Source organism: Capra hircus, chromosome 17 (genome assembly GCF_001704415.2).
Source record: "Capra hircus breed San Clemente chromosome 17, ASM170441v1, whole genome shotgun sequence".
Taxonomy (NCBI): domain Eukaryota; kingdom Metazoa; phylum Chordata; class Mammalia; order Artiodactyla; family Bovidae; genus Capra; species Capra hircus.
In genome coordinates this window covers 67,943,697-67,962,738 of record NC_030824.1, presented here as the reverse complement: position 1 = coordinate 67,962,738, position 19,042 = coordinate 67,943,697, and the positions used below count along the sequence as shown (strand labels likewise).

General features: G+C 38.1%; 1 protein-coding gene across 2 annotated transcripts; it reads left to right on the top strand.

The window, feature by feature from the left end:
- On the top strand, positions 1,089 to 18,825 carry PLRG1 (pleiotropic regulator 1). 2 transcript variants are annotated; one of them, XM_005691160.3, is made up of 15 exons: positions 1,089 to 1,197; positions 3,218 to 3,324; positions 4,364 to 4,506; positions 5,480 to 5,533; positions 6,417 to 6,510; positions 6,701 to 6,782; positions 8,325 to 8,426; positions 9,370 to 9,462; positions 13,212 to 13,361; positions 13,452 to 13,553; positions 13,891 to 13,993; positions 14,661 to 14,769; positions 15,740 to 15,879; positions 16,331 to 16,524; positions 17,142 to 18,825. In XM_005691160.3, the coding sequence occupies exons 1-15, from the start codon at positions 1,189 to 1,191 to the stop codon at positions 17,199 to 17,201; spliced, it is 1,542 nt and encodes a 513-aa protein (XP_005691217.1). In that variant the 5' UTR covers positions 1,089 to 1,188; the 3' UTR covers positions 17,202 to 18,825. The 2 variants fall into 2 exon arrangements, with proteins under 2 accessions (XP_005691217.1, XP_005691216.1); XM_005691159.3 differs by having other exon boundaries at positions 5,477 to 5,533.

Here is a 19,042-nt window from a genome sequence, read left to right as displayed (position 1 = left end):
TTAACGTTTATAATGAATTAAAAATTAATTTCTAAATGAGAGGAACAACTCACATTGCTAGACTTTGATAGATTTTTCTCCTTGTTAAAGCAGGGTGCTCTGGTGACAAGATCTGCAGAAAGTGACTATGGTTAAAGAACAGGAGAGCCAGTAAAACGTCCATCTATTCAAATTTGCAAATATCCAGTTCCATCAATTTTTCTTCTTACCTAGTAATATAGGTACAACGATCGCAAACTGCAGTCTACCTGCGTATAAAACAAAATGCCCATCTTTTGGCACCAGTCTGTATATATTAATACATAAAAATGCCTTGTCTTCAGCTGTGTTTTTTTCCTACCAACTTTGGCCAACTGTACTCTGGCATTGTTGAAGCCACATTTATCATTGGACAACTAGCAAACAAGAGTTATGCCAAGAGTTTTGAGAGATTAAATTTTTTAAAAATCTGTATTAGTGGAAAATAAAGGAAATGGCCAAGAATTCTGAGAGACTTAAAAAAAAAAAAAAACTATGGAAAATAAATTTGAGATTTTGCCACATGCTATTAAAACCAAAATCTTTTGCAAAATTTCTCAAATTGAAACTGTTCCAACAAGTGCTTAATGGACAGCATAAGTGGAATTGTTTCTGGGCGCCAAGAATACAAAGACGTCTAAAGGCTTTCAGCCAAACTGAGTGAAATAGCGCAATCTGGCCACGTATATCACGGAGGCGCCCCCTCAAAGAAGGCAAGAGCGTGTAAGAGCCTTCCCGCGCTCTCCGGAAGTTCCCTAGAACTGTTGGTTTGTCTGAAGAAATCGTTTTACCATTCCAGAGAACAAAGGGCAAGCAACCACAACCGTAAACCAAAGTATTTAAGGCTGTGAGTAAGAAAACGTTTCTGTGAGCAGAAAACGTTACTATCTCAAGATTTCTGCGAGAGCAAGTGAAACGCGCCCTCACGCGACTCCAGCATCTTCCGCTTTGCCGTCCAGAAGCTCCTCCCCCGAGGCGGCCGGGGAAAGGGCCCGTTGCTTCACCTCTGAAGGCCTGCGAGCGCCTCGCGCGCCTGCGCGGAGCCCTGCGTCACATCCGGGCCAGGAAGCGCAATTCCGGAAGGGGCTGAGCCGTCGTGGCGGCGGTTTCTGTCCTGTCTGTTGAGTAGTGCTTCTTCCCTGCTGGAGCGCCTGTATAGACGGCGGAGCCATGGTCGAGGTAAAGTGACACTTGGGTGCTCAGGGGCCGTCTGCTTCTGGATTGTTTTTCTTTGGCGGCGGGCGTGGGCGATCGAGGGTTTGGGAGTGTGGGAACTGGAGAGAGTAGTGGCTGCTAAGGGAGGCTGTTTGGCCGAGACCGAGTGGTCTCGCAAGGTTTTCTGGAGGAAGAGAAGCCAGAGTTGTGAAGTGAAGCGAAAGTCGCTCAGTCGTGTCCGACTCTTTGCGGCCCCATGGACTATACAGTCCATGGAATTCTCCAGGCCAGAATGCTGAAGTGGGTAGCCTTTCCCTTCTCCAAGAGGATCTTCCCAACCCAGGGATCGAACCCAGGTCTCCCGCATTGCGGGTGGATTCTCTACCAGCTGAGCCAAAGGGAAGCCCAGGGAATACTGGCGTGGGTAGGAGTGGGTAGCCTTGCCCTTCTCCAGCAGATCTTCCCGACTCAGGAATGGAGCCGGGGTCTCCTGCATTGCAGGCGGGTTTTTTTTTTTTTTTTTTTTAACCAACTGAGCTGTGAGGGAAGGCCTTCCAGGCGGGAAGCCTGAGGTAATTACTCCAGTTTTCACGCGGTCCTTGGGTAGGGAGTTCGTCAAGGAGGCGGGGCATTTATTGAACATCGATGTTTGACCACAGGTACTCGCCGTCTGCTCGGTAGTCAGTGACTCTATGTACTCACTGGTGGTCTCCTCTCATCTCACTTTGTCTCGTATTTAAGCTCTTTTCCGGGAAAACCTGCCATGCTTGAATTTTTGCATTTCCCCCTAACTATCATTCTGTTAGCAAGCTCTGTTCATCTCATCTCAGAATTCTTGGCTGTTTGTCTAGGCCCACTGTCCTCACCTGAATTCAGACCGCATCGTCTTCCACCAGCTGATGCATTTGCTTTTAGGTGGTCGGTCTTTTTGCTTCCGCGTTTGTCATCCCTCTCCCTTCCGCACCATATTGATCTGTTTAAAACCTAAGTTGATCCAGCTTTTCTTGCATGAGACTTTAGTGGCCCTATGTAAAACTAGAGCAAAAATGCACACTGTTGCAATGGTATAAAAAACAACTTACTGGGACCTGGTCTGTCCTTACAACCTCATCTTCCATCATGAGCCCTCCTTTTCACCTAACATATACTATGTTCTATGGCTTCTGTACTGTACATTATGTACTACAGCTCCTGGCAGTATTTCAGTTACAGAACGCTTTTGTATATGGCTTTTTCTCCTTGTCTGGACTTTTTTTTTTTGGATTGATTGATTTTTTTCAGTTTCGCTGGGTCTTCGTTCCTGCTCGTGGGCTTTCTGCAGTTGCAAGGAAGGAGGGGCTACTCTTCATTGCAGTGCGGGACATTCTCATCACGGTAGCTTCTCTTTGCCGAGCACAGACTCGAGGCGCATGGACTCCTGTAGTTGTGGCGCAGGGACTTGAGTTATTCTGTGGCCTGTGGATTCTTCCCCGACCAGGGATGGAACCTGTGTCCCCGCATTGGCAGACAGATTCTGATCTGCTGTACCACCGGAGAAGTCCTGCCTGGATTGTTCTTACCTCTATTTTGTGCAAGACTGATTCCTTCTCTGCTTAGCTGCCACCTCAGAGAGATCTTCCATAACCAGCCTAAGGTCTTGCTCTGTTCTCTCTCAGTCCCCTGCTTGTTTCCTTCATAGCAATTATTAAAATTGCTTACCCTATTTTTATATGTTTCCTCGTGAGCACAAGGATGGTGGCTGCCTTTTCATTATTCCTTTGTTAGTTTCTAGCACAGTACCTGGCACTCATTTAATAGGAACTCATTGTTTATTGAACATATGACTGATTTCAGGCATCATTCAGTTGGTATACCTGGGGCTGTGGCCCAAGAGGAGCTTCCTCTTCTCTGAACTTGTCTCCTATAGCTTGTTATAAATAGCTGTGGTGAGTGGTACAAAGTTTTACATATTTAAAGGTGTAAAGTTTATAATTAATTTGCTTCAGTTTAGATTATGATGTATGTAATTTGTAGCTAGGTATGTAATTACACTCTTTCTTTTTAGGAAGTGCAGAAGCATTCTGTACACACGCTTGTGTTCAGGTCGTTGAAGAGAACTCATGACATGTTTGTGGCTGATAATGGAAAACCTGTGCCTTTGGATGAAGAGAGGTAGGGATAGTTCCTTTTCAATTGTTAGAATGTTTCAACTTTTAATAATGGGGGAAGAGAGCAGGGAGAGGGGAACCTTTAAAAATTAGTGAGTCATACTAACTCTTAGGAGATCTATTAGTAATGAATGATGTTTTGGCATAATTTAAGCTGATTTAACTTTTCTTTTTGGCTTTTTACAGAAAAATTCCTATTAAGTAATTGCATTTTACAAATACCCAGTAATTAGGAGAGTCCCTTTTAGGTGTTATATTTTATAATCAATCACTTTGTATGTGCTTTCAGCTTCCTGCTGCTCTCAGAGCCTTGCTGAGCTGAAATTGTACCTGGCCAGTACCTCTACTCCCATCTTTTCTCGTTAGTATGATGAAGATTCTTGAGTGGTGGCATATTTTTGGTTCTACATCTCCAGCTCCAGTCTGAGATTGCATTATGTGCAGTGTTCCTTCTTTGTCCTTTACCCTTCTTTTAAAATCTACCTAATTCCTCAAACAAGCATTTATATTTAATTAACAAAGTGGGCTGTCCTTAAAAGTAGCATAGTACTTGCATTTCTTTCTAAAATACTGAACTAAGTACTTGGATTAGTTTTAATTAGTCTTTCTAGATATATCCAAGAAAGGTTACTATAGAAACTCTTACTGTGTTTTTACATTTAGACATATGAAGGGAAGTATATTGACTCTGAGGTTTTTTAAAGGATATATTAGTTTCTATATATTTTAAAATCAGTTAGACCTTCAATAAATCAACATGAAGGTTTTTTATAATTGGTTAACAAACCGAAATATACTCAGCTTAATGGATGCTGTGTGGTAGATTGTGAACAGTGTGGAAATGCACTTGGAAATTTTTTTAAATGTTGTTTAACTTTAAAATCTTACCAGAAACTTTTTCTACATTAAGATTAGGCAAGCTTAAGCTGTTTAAAAATTTGTGTCCTAGCTATCTACATAATATATAATGTAAATATATTTACATTCATAAATATATTTAAAGTATTCAAAGATACATTTTTGTGTTTATAATTTTTAAATAGTCACAAACGGAAAATGGCAATCAAGCTACGTAATGAATATGGTCCTGTGTTGCATATGCCTACTTCCAAAGAAAATCTTAAAGAGAAAGTCCCTCAGAGTGCATCAGATTCATATGGACACAAACAGTACCCTGCCAATCAAGGTGAGTGTGGCTTTGTCAGAAATGTTAGGGTTTAAATGTGAATTTTAAAAATAAAAAAATGAAAATATCTTATTAGTGCTCCTCCTGGAAGGACTTATTAGAATCACAATCCTATTTTACAGCTGTACCAAGATTATAGTAAAAGTCCTGATTTCCTCATTCACCAATGGCACCCCACTCTGGCACTCTTGCCTGGAAAATCCCATGGATGGAGGAGCCTGGTAGGCTACAGTCCATGGGGTTGCTAAGAGTCGGACACGACTGAGCAACTTCACTTTCAGTTTTCACTTTCATGCATTGGAGAAGGAAATGACAACCCGCTCCGGTGTTCTTGCCTGGAGAATCCCAGGGACAGGGGGGCCTGGTGGGCTGCCGTCTATGGGGTCGCACAGAGTTGGACACGACTGAAGCGACTTAGCAGCAGCATAATGAGTGAGATTATTGGTTGGTGGATTTTTTTCCTTATATGAAATTGAAAAACAGTGTTTTGATGATGACAGAGATTCTTAGAATATGGAGATAGTCATAGTGGAGACTAAAGGGAAAATTCCTAACCTGTGGAGAGGGCATCTATCTGTTTTGGCTATAATTCAGAGAGGTGATATTAAGTACTAAAATCATAGTAAATAAAGATAATCCTAAGTTCCACAAGAAAACCATTTTCTTAGAAGATAAGCCTGAGTGGATTATTACTTGCCAGGATGACCTTTCTATACACCATTGCTGTGTAACAAACTTACAAGCTTTCTTGACCTCACATCAGCAAATGGCCAAGGAAATAGCTGTGTATATGTCTCCAGAAGACAAAACAAAAATGATCAACTTACCTTATTTCTGAGACTTGATTAGTTGGGAAAACTTAAGAAATCCAGTTGATAATTTAATATTATTTAATTCATTAAAAGAAATAGGGCATGTATATAAGGTAATTTTGCCAATGATGAATTTTCTTTCTCACTCTTTCTTTTAGTAGGACAAGAAGTTGAATATTTGGTGACAGGTACACATCCATATCCACCAGGACCTGGTAAGTGAACTATTGTATTTGAAAATGTCTTATTGTAACTTACATTTCCACGAATGAGCCAATAATGCGATCCCCATTGCCTGTAGAATATAAGATAAGCTCCATAACCAGGTATTCAGGCAGAGCATTTTAGGTAAGAATTAACATAAGTTTCATATGCAGTCATTCTGAAAACTAAATTAAGCACCTATTTTTCATCAGGCACTGTGCTAAGAATTCAAAAGACTTTTCCGGACTAAGACAAGCTTATTACCTGGAGGTTTAGTTAGACACATTAATATCACCAAGCTTATAAAAGTGTTGAAAATGTTAGTGTAGAAGCAGGTATGAGAGAAACATATCCTGGCTATGTTGTGTGTGTAGAGGAATTAGCACACAAGTACAGTGGCCAGAATCACAGAGTGGAGGACACAAAGCTTAGTATATATCTAGATTCTAGTAATTTTAGAGGACAGAATTCACAACATTGAAAGCATAGGTAAATTGCTGCTTTTTGTTGTAAGAATTTACATTTACCCTTGGAAACACTCTGTTAGTATTTGGGGAACTGCTTAATTTTTATATTTGAAAGTAGTATCCTAAGAGAATAGAGATTTAACTATTATGCATTGAATTTAACTACTATGTTGGGCTATGTTCATATCAAGCTATTTTGATTAAATATGTGAGATAAATTTGAGATATACATTGGGCAATATTTATTACAGAAGAGTTAAAAACAAAAGACCTGCAAAATATAATAAAAATTTTTGTAATATCACCACCTGGAGATAATTACCATTTCCTTTTTGCCATGTCTTACTCTAGTTTTTTATTGTAAATGCATATAAATGAAAGCAAAGATAGATGCAAAAAATAGTTTATTTTTTTCTAATTTTAACAGGGGTTGCTTTGACAGCAGACACTAAGATCCAAAGAATGCCAAGTGAATCAGCTGCACAGTCCTTAGCTGTGGCATTACCTGCTTCTCAAGCCAGGTAGGAAATATTATGCTTCTAATAGTTTACTGCTTACATTTTTTCTCATATTTAAATTTGTTTCTTTGTAATTATGTATTATGTGACATTTTCCTTTACCAGTGGTTACAGAAACTTAAAAGAGTCAGTCCTGCAGATGAAGTGACTGGAGGCATTGCTTACTTACAGTGTGGTGGTTCTTTTTCCTCAGAGCTGATGCAAATCGTCCTGTGCCTACTGGAGGTGAATACCGACACCCCGGAGCTCCTGACCGTGCGCAGCCTGCGGGGGCGGTGAGTCTGTGTCGACCATGCTGCGGGTTTCTGACTATGGAGCATACTGCCTGTGTCCCTTTACTCTAAGAGTCTCACCTGAAATGTTAAATGAATGAACGTTTTCCTTGGAATTTTTCAAGTAAATGGCAGCCTGAAAGTGAAAGTGTTAGTCTCTCAGTCCTGTCCGACTCTTTGTGACCCCAGGGACTGTAGCCCTCCAGGCACCTCTGCCCATGGAATTTTCTAGCAATAATACCGGAATGGGTTGCCATTCTCTTCTCCAGGGGATCTTCCCAACCCAGGGATTGAACCCAGGTCTCCTGCAATAGCAAGCAGATTCTTCCTGAGCTGTTGTTAATATTTCATAGCCCTAAAATTTAAGTTGCTAGTGAACTGACAAAAGAAATTCTGTTAATCCTGTGTCTTACTTGTATGTTGGGCATGACCGTTATTCTGATGAGGATACTGTGATGTTGCTGTTTGTTAACCAGTATTAAAAATACAAGCACTGTTGTTCTGAAGCTTGTATTAGTATTGTATTAGTATGTGTTAGATGTGAAGTGTCTTTTATTAAGCTCTCAGTTAGTTTATCCTGTTCGAGTTGAGTGCTATTAGCATCATAGTATTCATAGGCTGTACAACTAGTATTTTATAAGTGAGCATTTAGAAATATATAATTTGTCTGTTTGTAAGTAAATGGCAGCTGTTGTCATCGATGAAAGTAGTTGTAGAAAGAATAACTGAAAATACAGTGTGCTTTATTATGCTGTCACTTGACGTAAGTGCAGGCCTTACTTCCTCAGTGTGTTGCGCGGTCGCCTTATGGATGAGTGAATTTGTAGTCCTCCCACCACATGTTTCTTTAGCCTCCATTCACAGGATCTGCCCAGACTTTCTGCCTGCTTAGGATATAACGTAAGCCTCTTGAGGGCAGGTGGTTTATGAACTTGTGTTTTTCGGATGGAATGCTAGCAGTAGATGTTTATATCAGCTAGTATACCCTTATATAGTCTTGAAATACTTTTGTAGGAGGTAAATAGAAGGAACTTTCAATCTCCTTTGTAATGTTAGATCAATAATGTTAAAATGTGACAAAGGCGGTGGCATTAATCCACTTACAGTTACCTAAAGCAAAATCGGAGTTTACATTGAGCACTTACCACTCTGTCATAGTCCTCAGAATCACTCTGCGGGGCAGTTGCTGTTATTTGCATTTTACTAATGAGGCACAGAAATTACTTAATATTTTACCTCAGGTCTTCAGCTGGTAATGGACAGAATTGGGTTTTGAACCCATGCACAGTGATTTGTGCTTTCAATGCTAAGGTTCTGCCTCGTGAGATTTTTTGTGTTTCAAAGTCAAAATTAACAAACAGAACATATAGTTCTGATTGTAAATCTTAGACTCATTTTCTGGGTATGCAAATATTTTTCATCTTTCTTTCATTTAAGGAAAAAAACCTTTCATAAATCCCCTCTTTGACTTTCCATTTTAGAATTGATAACATGAAATTGTAGATATGATGTCTTTAATAGTAATGTAATCTTTTCCTTATGTAGGTTGTTATGGAGGGTGGCAATGCCAAGAACTCTGCACTGATGGCTAAAAAAGCCCCTACAATGCCAAAACCCCAGTGGCACCCACCGTGGAAACTCTACAGAGTGAGTGAATCTGTCTGTTATTGCACTGCAGGAAGCATGATCACTGCTTTCCAGTTAAACAAGAGCCAAGGACTAGAAGAAAGAGGAGACAGTGAATATATGACAGCTGGTAGTTTGGGGTTGGGAGGACGGGGGTTAGGCACTATCTTAAAAGATATCTTGGAAAGTAGATTCCATTAAGTAGAAGTTATATATTATATTTTGTATAAAATATAGTATAAAATATTGATAGAAAGCTCCTGAATGGAGAGCACACAAAATAAATTTAGGAATGTATTTGAGGTGTTCTTTATGAAGGTCAAGGAGAAAATCAATGCATCAGGACATTTCAAATGTACCAAATATTAATTAAAATGTAAATAGTAGGAAACATACAGCTGTACATGTTACCGTAGTATAAATAGACTTTGTTTTGGTGTATAGATCTAATAAATCTTAAAGGTTATAAACTTGGTTAGCCACTACCACAATCTGGATAATTAGAAGTTCTATCAATTCACACATACCCCTGGGCTGTTTTTTATAATCACACCCTTCCCTACCCTGCCAACCATTCATCTGTTTTCTATCATTATAGTTGTGCTTTTCAGTTGTATCGTAAATTTAGTATATATCTTTCGGGGCTGAGTTTCTTCACTCAGCTTACTGCTTTTAGATTCATCTAAGTTGTGGCATGTACTAATACATTCGTTTTTATTGTCAAGCAGTAGTCCATTGTATAGATATACCATAGTTTGTATATTCATCCATTCACAAGTTGAAGATAATTTAACACTTATTTTAAAATCTAATTAGCCGTTAATCTTATAAACTTAACATTTGAGGATAGGGGTAGTGCAAGTCAGGTTGGATGAAATTTAACATAAGTATGATGACTTGAAATTGAATCAGCTTTAGCTTATGTGTAGTGAGCTTGCTCATTCTGTCTTTTTTCTTAATACAGGTGATCAGTGGGCATCTTGGCTGGGTTCGATGTATTGCTGTGGAACCTGGAAATCAGTGGTTTGTTACTGGATCTGCTGACAGAACTATAAAGGTAATAAGAAAAGAAGAAAAAAGTAAATATGACTTTTTGTTTGCCATGTAATTTTAGTATGTTTTAAGTTCTTTCCTCTGGGTAACTGCTGTTGTAGTTCTCTATTTGTAGACCTGAGTGTGCAGTAAAATTTATTGCCTGTTAAAATAATTTGTACCAGTTAAATGTCCCAAATAAGTATCTGTTTGAGAAAGTGGTATTTAAACAACAGCTTTTTTCCAGATAGTGCATGCTGACTATCTCCAAGTAATTCCTTAATATTTTCTCCGCTTCTGATTACAAAATTAAACCAGGCTTATCTATTAAAAAATGTGGAAAATGTAAAGGAGAATAAAAGAATGTAGACCCATACATAATCCTATTACTGTCAGATATTTGAATAAATTTATTTTTAACTTCTCTGTGTATGTGTATCTGCATTTTCTTCTGAGCATTTTTCCTGTGATTATATATGTGTATCTTTTAAAAATTCATGTTCAATATGTAATTCTGTCCCAGGTTTTTTTTTTCACTTAAGTGAAAGTGAAAGTCACTCAGTTGTGTCTGACTCTTTGAGACCCCATGGACTGTATAGTCCATGGAATTCTCCAGGCCTGAACACTGGAGTGGGTAGTCATTCCCTTCTTCAGGGGATCTTCCCAAGCCAGGGATCAAACCCGTGTTTCTTACATTTCCAGCATTTGCAGGCGAGTTCTTTACCACTAATGCTACCTGGGATGCCCCATATGCATGTGTGTGTATACATATATATATGTGTATGGTTTATTACAGGATATTGAATATAGTTCCCTGAGCCATATATTAGGACCTTGTTGTCTGTCAGTTCTACATATACTAGTTTGTATCTCTGAATCCCAAACTGCCTATCCACCCCTCCTCTGAACATCTTTTTAAGTGCTTCTAAAGCATTGTTATCTTTGGATATGCTGTAGTCTGTTTTCCTACTGTTGAACATTAAAGTCTTTTAGCTTCCTCATTTTTCAGTATCATAAGCAATGCTTATGTGTAATTACTGTGGGCCTAAAGCTTTTTCAAATAGCTTTACAAATAGCTGTGAAAAGAAGAGAAGTAAAAAGCAAAGGAGAAAAGGAAAGATATAAGCATCTGAATGCAGAGTTCCAAAGATAGCAAGAAGAGATAAGAAAGCCTTCCTCAGCGATCAATGTGAAGAAATAGAGGAAAACAACAGAGTGGGAAAGACTAGAGATCTCTTCAAGAAAATTAGAGATACCAAGGGAACATTTCATGCAAAGATGGGCTCGATAAAGGACAGAAATGGTATGGCCTTAACAGAAGCAGAAGATATTAAGAAGAGGTGGCAAGAATACACAGAAGAACTGTGCAAAAAAGATATTCACGACCCAGATAATCACAATGGTGTGATCACTCATCTAGAGCCAGACATCCTGGAATGTGAAGTCAAGTGGGCCTTAGAAAGCATCACTACAAACAAAGCTAGTGGAGATGATGGAATTCCAGTTGAGCTCTTTCAAATCGTGAAAGATGATGCTGTGAAAGTGCTACACTCAATATGCCAGCAAATTTGGACAACTCTGCAGTGGCCATAGGACTGGAAAAGGTCAGTTTCCATTCCAATTCCAAAGAAAGGCAATGCCAAAGAATGCTCAAAGTACTGCACAGTCACACTCGTCTCATATGCTAGTAAAGTAGTGCTGAAAATTCTCCAAGCCAGGCTTCAGCAGTATGTGATCCGTTAACTTCCAGATCTTCAAGCTGGTTTTAGAAAAGGCAGAGGAACCAGGGATCAAATTGCCAACATCCACTGGATCATGGAAAAAGCAAGAGAGCTCCAGAAAAACATCTATTTCTGCTTTATTGACTATGCCAAAGCCTTTGACTGTGAGGATCACAATACACTGTGGAAAATTCTGAAAGAGATGGGAATACCAGACAACCTGACCTGCCTCTTGAGAAACCTGTATGCAGGTCAGGAAGCAACAGTTAGAACTAGACATGGAACAACAGACTGGTTTCAAATAGGAAAAGGAGTACGTCAAGGCTGTATATTGTTACCCTGCTTATTTAACTTCTATGCAGAGTACATCATGAGAAACGCTGGGCTGGAAGAAGCACAAGCTGGAATCAAGATTGCCAGGAGAAATATCAGTAACCTCAGATATGAAGATGATACCACCCTTATGGCAGAAAGTGAAGAGGACCTAAAAAGCCTCTTGATGAGAGTGAAAGAGAAGAGTGAAAAAGTTGGCTTAAAACTCAACATTCAGAAAACGAAGATCATGGCATCTGGTCCCATCACCTCACAGGAAATAGATGGGGAAACAGTGGAAACTGTCAGACTTTATTTTTCTGGGCTCCAAAATCACTGCAGATGGTGATTGCAGCCATGAAATTAAAAGACGCTTACTCCTTGGAAGGAAAGTTATGACTAACCTAGATAGCATATTCAAAAGCAGAGACAGTACTTTGCCAACAAAGGTCCATCTAGTCAAGGCTATGGTTTTTCCAGTGGTCATGTATAGATGCTAGAGTTGGATTGTGAAGAAAGCTGAGCACTGAAGAATTGATGCTTTTGAACTGTGGTATTGGAGAATACTCTTGAGAGTCCCCTGGACTGCAAGGAGATCCAACCAGTCCATTCTGCAGGAAATCAGCCCTGGGTGTTCTTTGGAAGGAATGATGCTAAAGCTGAAACTCCAGTACTTTGGCCACCTCATGCGAAGAGTTGACTCATTGGAAAAGACTTTGATGCTGGGAGGGATTGGGGGCAGGAGGAGAAGGGGACGACAGAGGATGAGATGGCTGGATGGCATCAGTGACTCGATGGACGTGAGTCTGAGTGAACTCCTGGAGTTGGTAATGGACAGGGAGGCCTGGCGTGCTGTGATTCATGGGGTTGCAAAGAGTCAGACACAACTAGCGACTGAACTGAACTGAAAGCTTTTTCTGTATTTTAAATTTTCTGTATTGTTTTTCTGTATTTTCTGTATTGCTTTGTTCTTGTTTGCCAGAAAAAGTATTAAAAGGTCAGACATTCTTGAAGTTGATACCCAAAAGTTAAATTATTTTCCAAAATGGGTGAATTGATGCTTACAGCATATGAGAGGATCCTTTTCAGGACATTACTTACGTTTCTTCAAAAATACCTACTAATATGATGGGCTCCCCTGGTGGCTCAGCGGTAAGGAATCTGCCTGCAGTGCAGGAGATGTGGGTTTGATCCCAGAGTTGGGACGATCCCCTGGAGGAGGGCATAGCAACCCAGTCCAGTTTCTCGCCTGGAGAATCCCACGGACAGAGGAACGTGGCAGGCTACTAGACCATAGAGTTGCAAAGAGTTGAACATGACTGAAGCAACTTAGCACACTAATATAAGTAGAAAGGAATATCTAATCTTTAAAAAAGAAAACTATATATAAAATTTGTAGTGAGGTTGAACTTTTTAATACTTTATTTGCTACTTTTCAGGATTTTTTTTTTTAAGTTGATGCCATCCTTGGCTAATTTAATACCTCAGTATTCATTCTTTGGCTCAATACCCTTTATATATTAAGGACTTTTTGTCATGTATGCAAATACCTTCCCAGTTTGAGCATGCCTTTTAATTCTCTTTCTCCTGTTTTTATTTTTGGTGATAGAGTTATTTTGCAAACTTTGATATTTTTATATTTTTTTGCCTTTCACTTTTGAAGACAATTTTCACATTAAGATTCTAAAAATTTGCTTTGAAATAATCAGCAAGAATAAAATTAAGCATTTTTTGATTGCAGATCTGGGACTTGGCTAGTGGCAAGTTGAAACTGTCGTTAACTGGGCACATAAGCACAGTACGTGGTGTGATAGTGAGCACGAGGAGCCCGTACCTGTTCTCCTGTGGAGAAGACAAGCAAGTCAAATGCTGGGATCTCGAGTATAATAAAGTATGTGTGGAGTTGAGGACAGAAATCATCATAAGCCCCTATTTATCTTCCCAGTTACAGATATGTTAACTCTCCTCCCTTCTTTTTTAGGTTATAAGGCACTATCATGGACATCTGAGTGCCGTGTACGGCTTGGATTTGCACCCGACCATCGATGTGCTGGTGACCTGTAGCCGAGACTCAACTGCACGGGTAAGTGCACTGGAGCCCGTCTGTGCATACACTGCCTCCTGCAGGGTGCTGGCTCGATCCTGAGGTCTGTGTTTCTGGATAGAGAATTTCAAGATCTTTTCTTTGACCCGTCAGTATCCCACCTAGTCTTCATCCCCAGCTCTGTGACCTCGCCATGTCCACTGTTGGGCGCCTGCCCCCAAAATGTGACAGGTTATTTCATTTATACACTTTCTTCATTCTATTCAGACAGGTCCACACAGTTTTCTAGTCAATTCCCATGCTTGAATTGATCTTGTTACTTGCCTGAAGATAGGAATACTTGTTTTCATTGAGGTATTGTGTGCTGTTTTTATAGATTTGGGATGTGAGAACTAAAGCCAGTGTACACACATTATCTGGACATACTAATGCGGTGGCTACAGTGAGGTGTCAGGCTGCGGAACCACAAATTATCACTGGTATGATCCATACTTTTTAAGTTTACGGTATATTCATATCAGGATGCATTATGATTATATACTTTTCATATTTACTGTGATTCTTGCTTTGTGTTGTATATTTAGTGTTTCTGTGTGCACTTGAAATTTATTGTGGTAACATTTAATTCTGTTTTTATATCATGTTTTATATATCATAGAATCTTTGTATCATGTAATGTCTGACTAGAAAGTAGTGCTGTTAGATACAACTAAGTGCTGTTTTATAGTTTCAAAATTAGCAGTCTAAGAAATTAATGTTAGAAGACACACTACCCCTGACCTTTAGAGCTGATCTGACTCTTGCTTTGCTTAAGATATGGTTAATAGCAATGAATCTTCAAGACTAGAAAATAATTCCTTCCCTTGTTTTATTTAAATAATCATTAGAGTTTTTGCCTTCCTCTCCACTAGGGAATGACATTATGAATTTGTTTTCACATTTGTTCTGGCTCTTCAGATTAAGCATTTATTACATTTAATAATTAAAATCAACCAGATATTTTGAAAGAATAGAAAGCAGTTAGTCAAAGGTTGATAGGACTTTTGTTTTATATATATGTGTCTGTAGAAGAATGCTTCAGGTTTTATTATATTTAACTTTTGCATTCTTTTTGTCTGGTTTGTATTTTGGGGATTCTCCTTACAGGAAGCCATGATACTACAATACGATTATGGGATTTGGTGGCTGGAAAAACAAGAGTCACATTAACAAATCACAAAAAATCAGTCAGAGCTGTGGTTTTACATCCAAGACAGTAAGTTTATTTTCCTAAATAGTTTCTCTTCTTCCTTCAATTGTTAGTATAATTTAGAAATAGCAAAATTAATACTACTTTGGTAGTCATTTAGTCATTTTTCAGACCTGTTCCATTTATGAGCTTGCATTTCCTTTATTTTCCTTGTGAAGTATTTTTCTTGTCCTCCATAAGATGAGGAAAACTTTCTACATAGTGAAAAATTATGTCAAATGAGATAATATAAATAAATCATGGTGACAGGCTGCATGTTGTAATGGAAGCTAATAGTTGCTAGATTTAAAGTTTTGGACAAAAATATTATTGGACACTGGACTAAACATAGAATAGTTAATTTCATAATGAAGAAATTAATATACATAGGAAAAAAATAGTAGGTATCATGAACATCGTTCACAGAGAGATGGAGCATAACATCACAACCTGCTGTCTGTAAAACCGTGTCCCCTGGTACTCCCAAGGTCACTTGTCTCCTGCCTCTCCTCCCTGCTCACCCTCCCTGCGTTTATCTTGTCTCCTCCTTCCGATCCCTGTCTCCCTCACTCCCTTTCTTCCTCTCCCTGACTCCCTTTTCTCTTCCTCTCGCCTCTTTCTCTCCTTCTCTCACGTCTTCTCTCTGTCGTCTTCTGGCTTTCTCGTTTTCTCCGAAACACTTAAATCACCCCTTGCCCTTCATGTGAGTTTAGGGGGTTATATGTTTATTGCTTTAGCTCAGTGTAGAGCATTGGGGAAATGAGAGGAGAATATAACTTCAATCTAGGACTTATCATACATTTAAAGTAATTTAGAAATCTGATATAACTTGGAACAGATCTTTTTGGCTTGATATTTTTACCTTGGTATGACGATAATATTTTGCCAAAACTACATAAATCCTGACGATACATGCAAAATATAGCCATAATAAGATTTTTTTAAAATCCACCATTGTATTTAACTTTGTTTGCTTTATTATTAATTCTTATTTCAGTTACACATTTGCATCTGGTTCTCCAGATAACATAAAACAGTGGAAATTCCCCGATGGAAGTTTCATTCAAAATCTTTCTGGTCACAATGCTATTATTAACACATTGACAGTAAATTCTGATGGAGTGCTTGTATCTGGAGGTAAAGTATTTTTATGATAAATATGTTTTAGTCTATCTTCTTTTTTCTAAGTGAATAAAATTTCTAAGTCATTACACTGACGTATTAGAATAGAACTTGCCTGTTTAATATGTGTATTCATACAAATTCATAATACCTATAGCATATTTCATAGGTCAATTCTCTTTAAGTTCCCACATTGATAAATCTAAGTTAAGGATTTATGCCAGAAATCACCTAAAGTTTGGTTGTGTGTTTTGAAGTTAAATGTCATTTTGTGGTGCTTTTTGAGATCTATAATAAATTATGAATTAAGCACAAATGAAAGTAGACAAATTGATATTAAGAGGAGCTCAAGTGCCTGTGTGTCTTTATAACTCCATGGTGCTTGGCTGATGATGGGTTCTTAATAAGTGTTTGTCAGGCTGAACTGTTGAGGGGACACTTGGTCTAACCTGTCTTTCCCTTTAAGCTGACAATGGCACTATGCATCTCTGGGACTGGAGAACTGGCTACAATTTCCAGAGGGTTCATGCAGCAGTGCAGCCTGGGTCTTTGGACAGTGAGTCAGGAATATTTGCTTGTGCTTTTGATCAGTCTGAAAGTCGATTACTAACTGCTGAAGCTGATAAAACCATAAAAGTGTACAAAGAGGATGATACAGCGGTAAGTTCTGTATTTCATAGATATTTTAAAGTAGAAAAAAATCAGCTTTGCCAATTTTCCAGGCATTTTCTCATTTTAAAGCTATTGAAATTATCAGGAGGGGAAATAATCTTCATAATACTAAAATATTTGTCATGTTGAACAGTGTCTGCTCATAGATTGTTGCATTGGTTTCATTGATGACAGCAAATCTATAGATAGTTTTGATTTATCTCAACTTTGCTTATTAGAGTTATTAAGAAATCTTACCCTAAGAATAACAGCAAAAAAATAGATTGCTATGCAAATTAATTCTAGAATCAGAATCTTAGGTATTACTAGAATATCTAAAAACCATTTGATTTAAAATGAAACACCATAAACTGAATTTGTAGCAAATGCATTCATCCTTTTATTAGATATTAAATATTATTTATCTTAATATTTATTATATAGTAAATAATCAGATAGTGCCAAAAGTTTGTCACCTATCTTAAAATTGTTAAAGAACTGCTAAATGTATAATGCCAAGTAATATAATTTAGAATAAGTGCCTTATTTTTGTTAGAAAGAAACTTATTAAATATGAAGGAGATCAGTAATACTTTGTTTTAACTCACTTACTTTTCTGTTTTTAGACAGAAGAAACTCATCCAGTCAGCTGGAAGCCAGAAATTATTAAGCGAAAGAGATTTTGATGTGTTCATTGTCGTTGCAGTTTTTGTTTTTTTGTTTCATTTTAGCTTGGCCTTGATGAGAATATCCAGTCATTTGTGCTCTGGCTAGGAATATAAAGCAAAACTCATGCTTGAATCATTGCATTTTCATATTTTATAACGAACTGTCCTCCCCCATGTTTTTATTTCTAAAATTAACAGTTTGAGATCCTAGGAAGTAAGATGTAGATATCAAGCATATGTGAGTTTTTTGACTGTAACTATCCTAAACAGAATGATTTGCCACTTTTATTCAAACACACCCCATTTTTTTTAACTTACAAAACTGCTTACTATAGTAGGACATGTTTTGAGGGGAGTAATCTTTCTCTTAAACCCTTAAATACTGGTATCTGTGATTGATATTTTGGGATTAAAGGATTTTGAAGTCTTATGTATGTTTATCTCACCAACAGTTTTTGAGCGCATGTTCTGCAAAGTTCTGCACTAGGTTCTATTCAGAAAGTATACAGATAAGATGTGTCTGTCCTTTAAGACTTCCACTTTAGCAGCTTACTACAGAAATACTGTCATAGAAGTGCCAGTGAAAAACCAGGATAACACAGAGGAAAAGCCCATTTATTTTCCTTGGGAAGGATTGTGGAAGACTTCATGGAGTCAGTGGTGTTTGAGGTGAGTCTTGAGAGGTCACACAGAGAAAGGGTATTCTAAGGCAATGTGTGAACTGAAAAACCAGACATATGAGAGGTGTATGTTCCAGGAACAGAGAGCTGTCTGCTGCACTTGAATGAGAACAGCTGGTGGCGGCAGGGAAAGCTTGTGTTTTGAGTTTCAGTTTTATTCCACAAGCAGTAGGTTACTAATATAGGTATCAAACCCTGGAGAAGTAACTGGAGATACCGATTGTTTGAAGCTATAGCAAGGGTTGCAGTCTTTTGCAGAGACTCCATGGAAAAGTTTTAAGTTTTTGATGCCTGTGCCTCTATCCTTAGGATCCTCATTCCCTATCAGTCAAGATAATTTATCACACTTCACTTTCTATAGTTAGAAAACACACTTATAAGAACAATCAGTTTATAGTTTCAAATGAAGAAATTAAACCATAATTTTGAATAAGCATTTCCAAATATACGTGTCCCATCTTGCATGCTGTAGGTGGGAGTGTAGTTGTTAAGCCTTTAGGGAGGGTAGTTTTCCAGAGTATATTGAAAATGCTTGGAATCTTTGGCCAACTCTTCATTAGAAATGAAATTACTAGGAAACTGCCTAATATGAATAATCTGACAAGTATACACAGCAAGTTCACTTCACCTTTGTTCTTTAATTAAAACTAGCCCAGATGTCCTAACAGTAAGGGCTTAATATATTATGGTATTTTCAGTTTCTCTCCATTAAGAGTGAGAAATATCTCTGGAATAATAAGATGTCCAAATTTTACTGTTATATGAAAAAGGAAGTTGTACAAGCATTTTTTTTTGATAACTTGTTAATGTTCTAAAAAATAATAGGAAAGTAACACCACACTGTTATCAGTGGCTTTGTGAGAGTGGAATTATCGGAGAACTTTCATTATTGGCTTCATATATTTCTATACTGTTTTAATTTTCTATAAGCATGTATTTTGTAAACTTAAATAAAAAAAAAACAACCTACGGCACTTGCATCCTTGAGAGATTTGAATTATGCCTTCCAACAGAAGAAAGATCATAGAGGTGAATACTGTCCAAAGCCTGGTCCAAAAGACAAGGAGAAATTGTTAGAACAAGGAGGTGAGGATGATATAGCCCTTGTTATCCTGCCTAGCAAAGCTTCCGCCTACTGTTGTTAGACACAAGTATCAAATTCTGAAGAGCATGAGAAAA

Excerpts from the sequence above, each read along its gene's own strand:
- PLRG1 (XM_005691159.3), top strand. Across the intron at positions 13,554-13,890 it reads GCCGAGACTCAACTGCACGG|ATTTGGGATGTGAGAACTAA; the intron begins GTAAGTGCACTG and ends CTGTTTTTATAG. Across the intron at positions 15,880-16,330 it reads TGGAGTGCTTGTATCTGGAG|CTGACAATGGCACTATGCAT; the intron begins GTAAAGTATTTT and ends TTTCCCTTTAAG.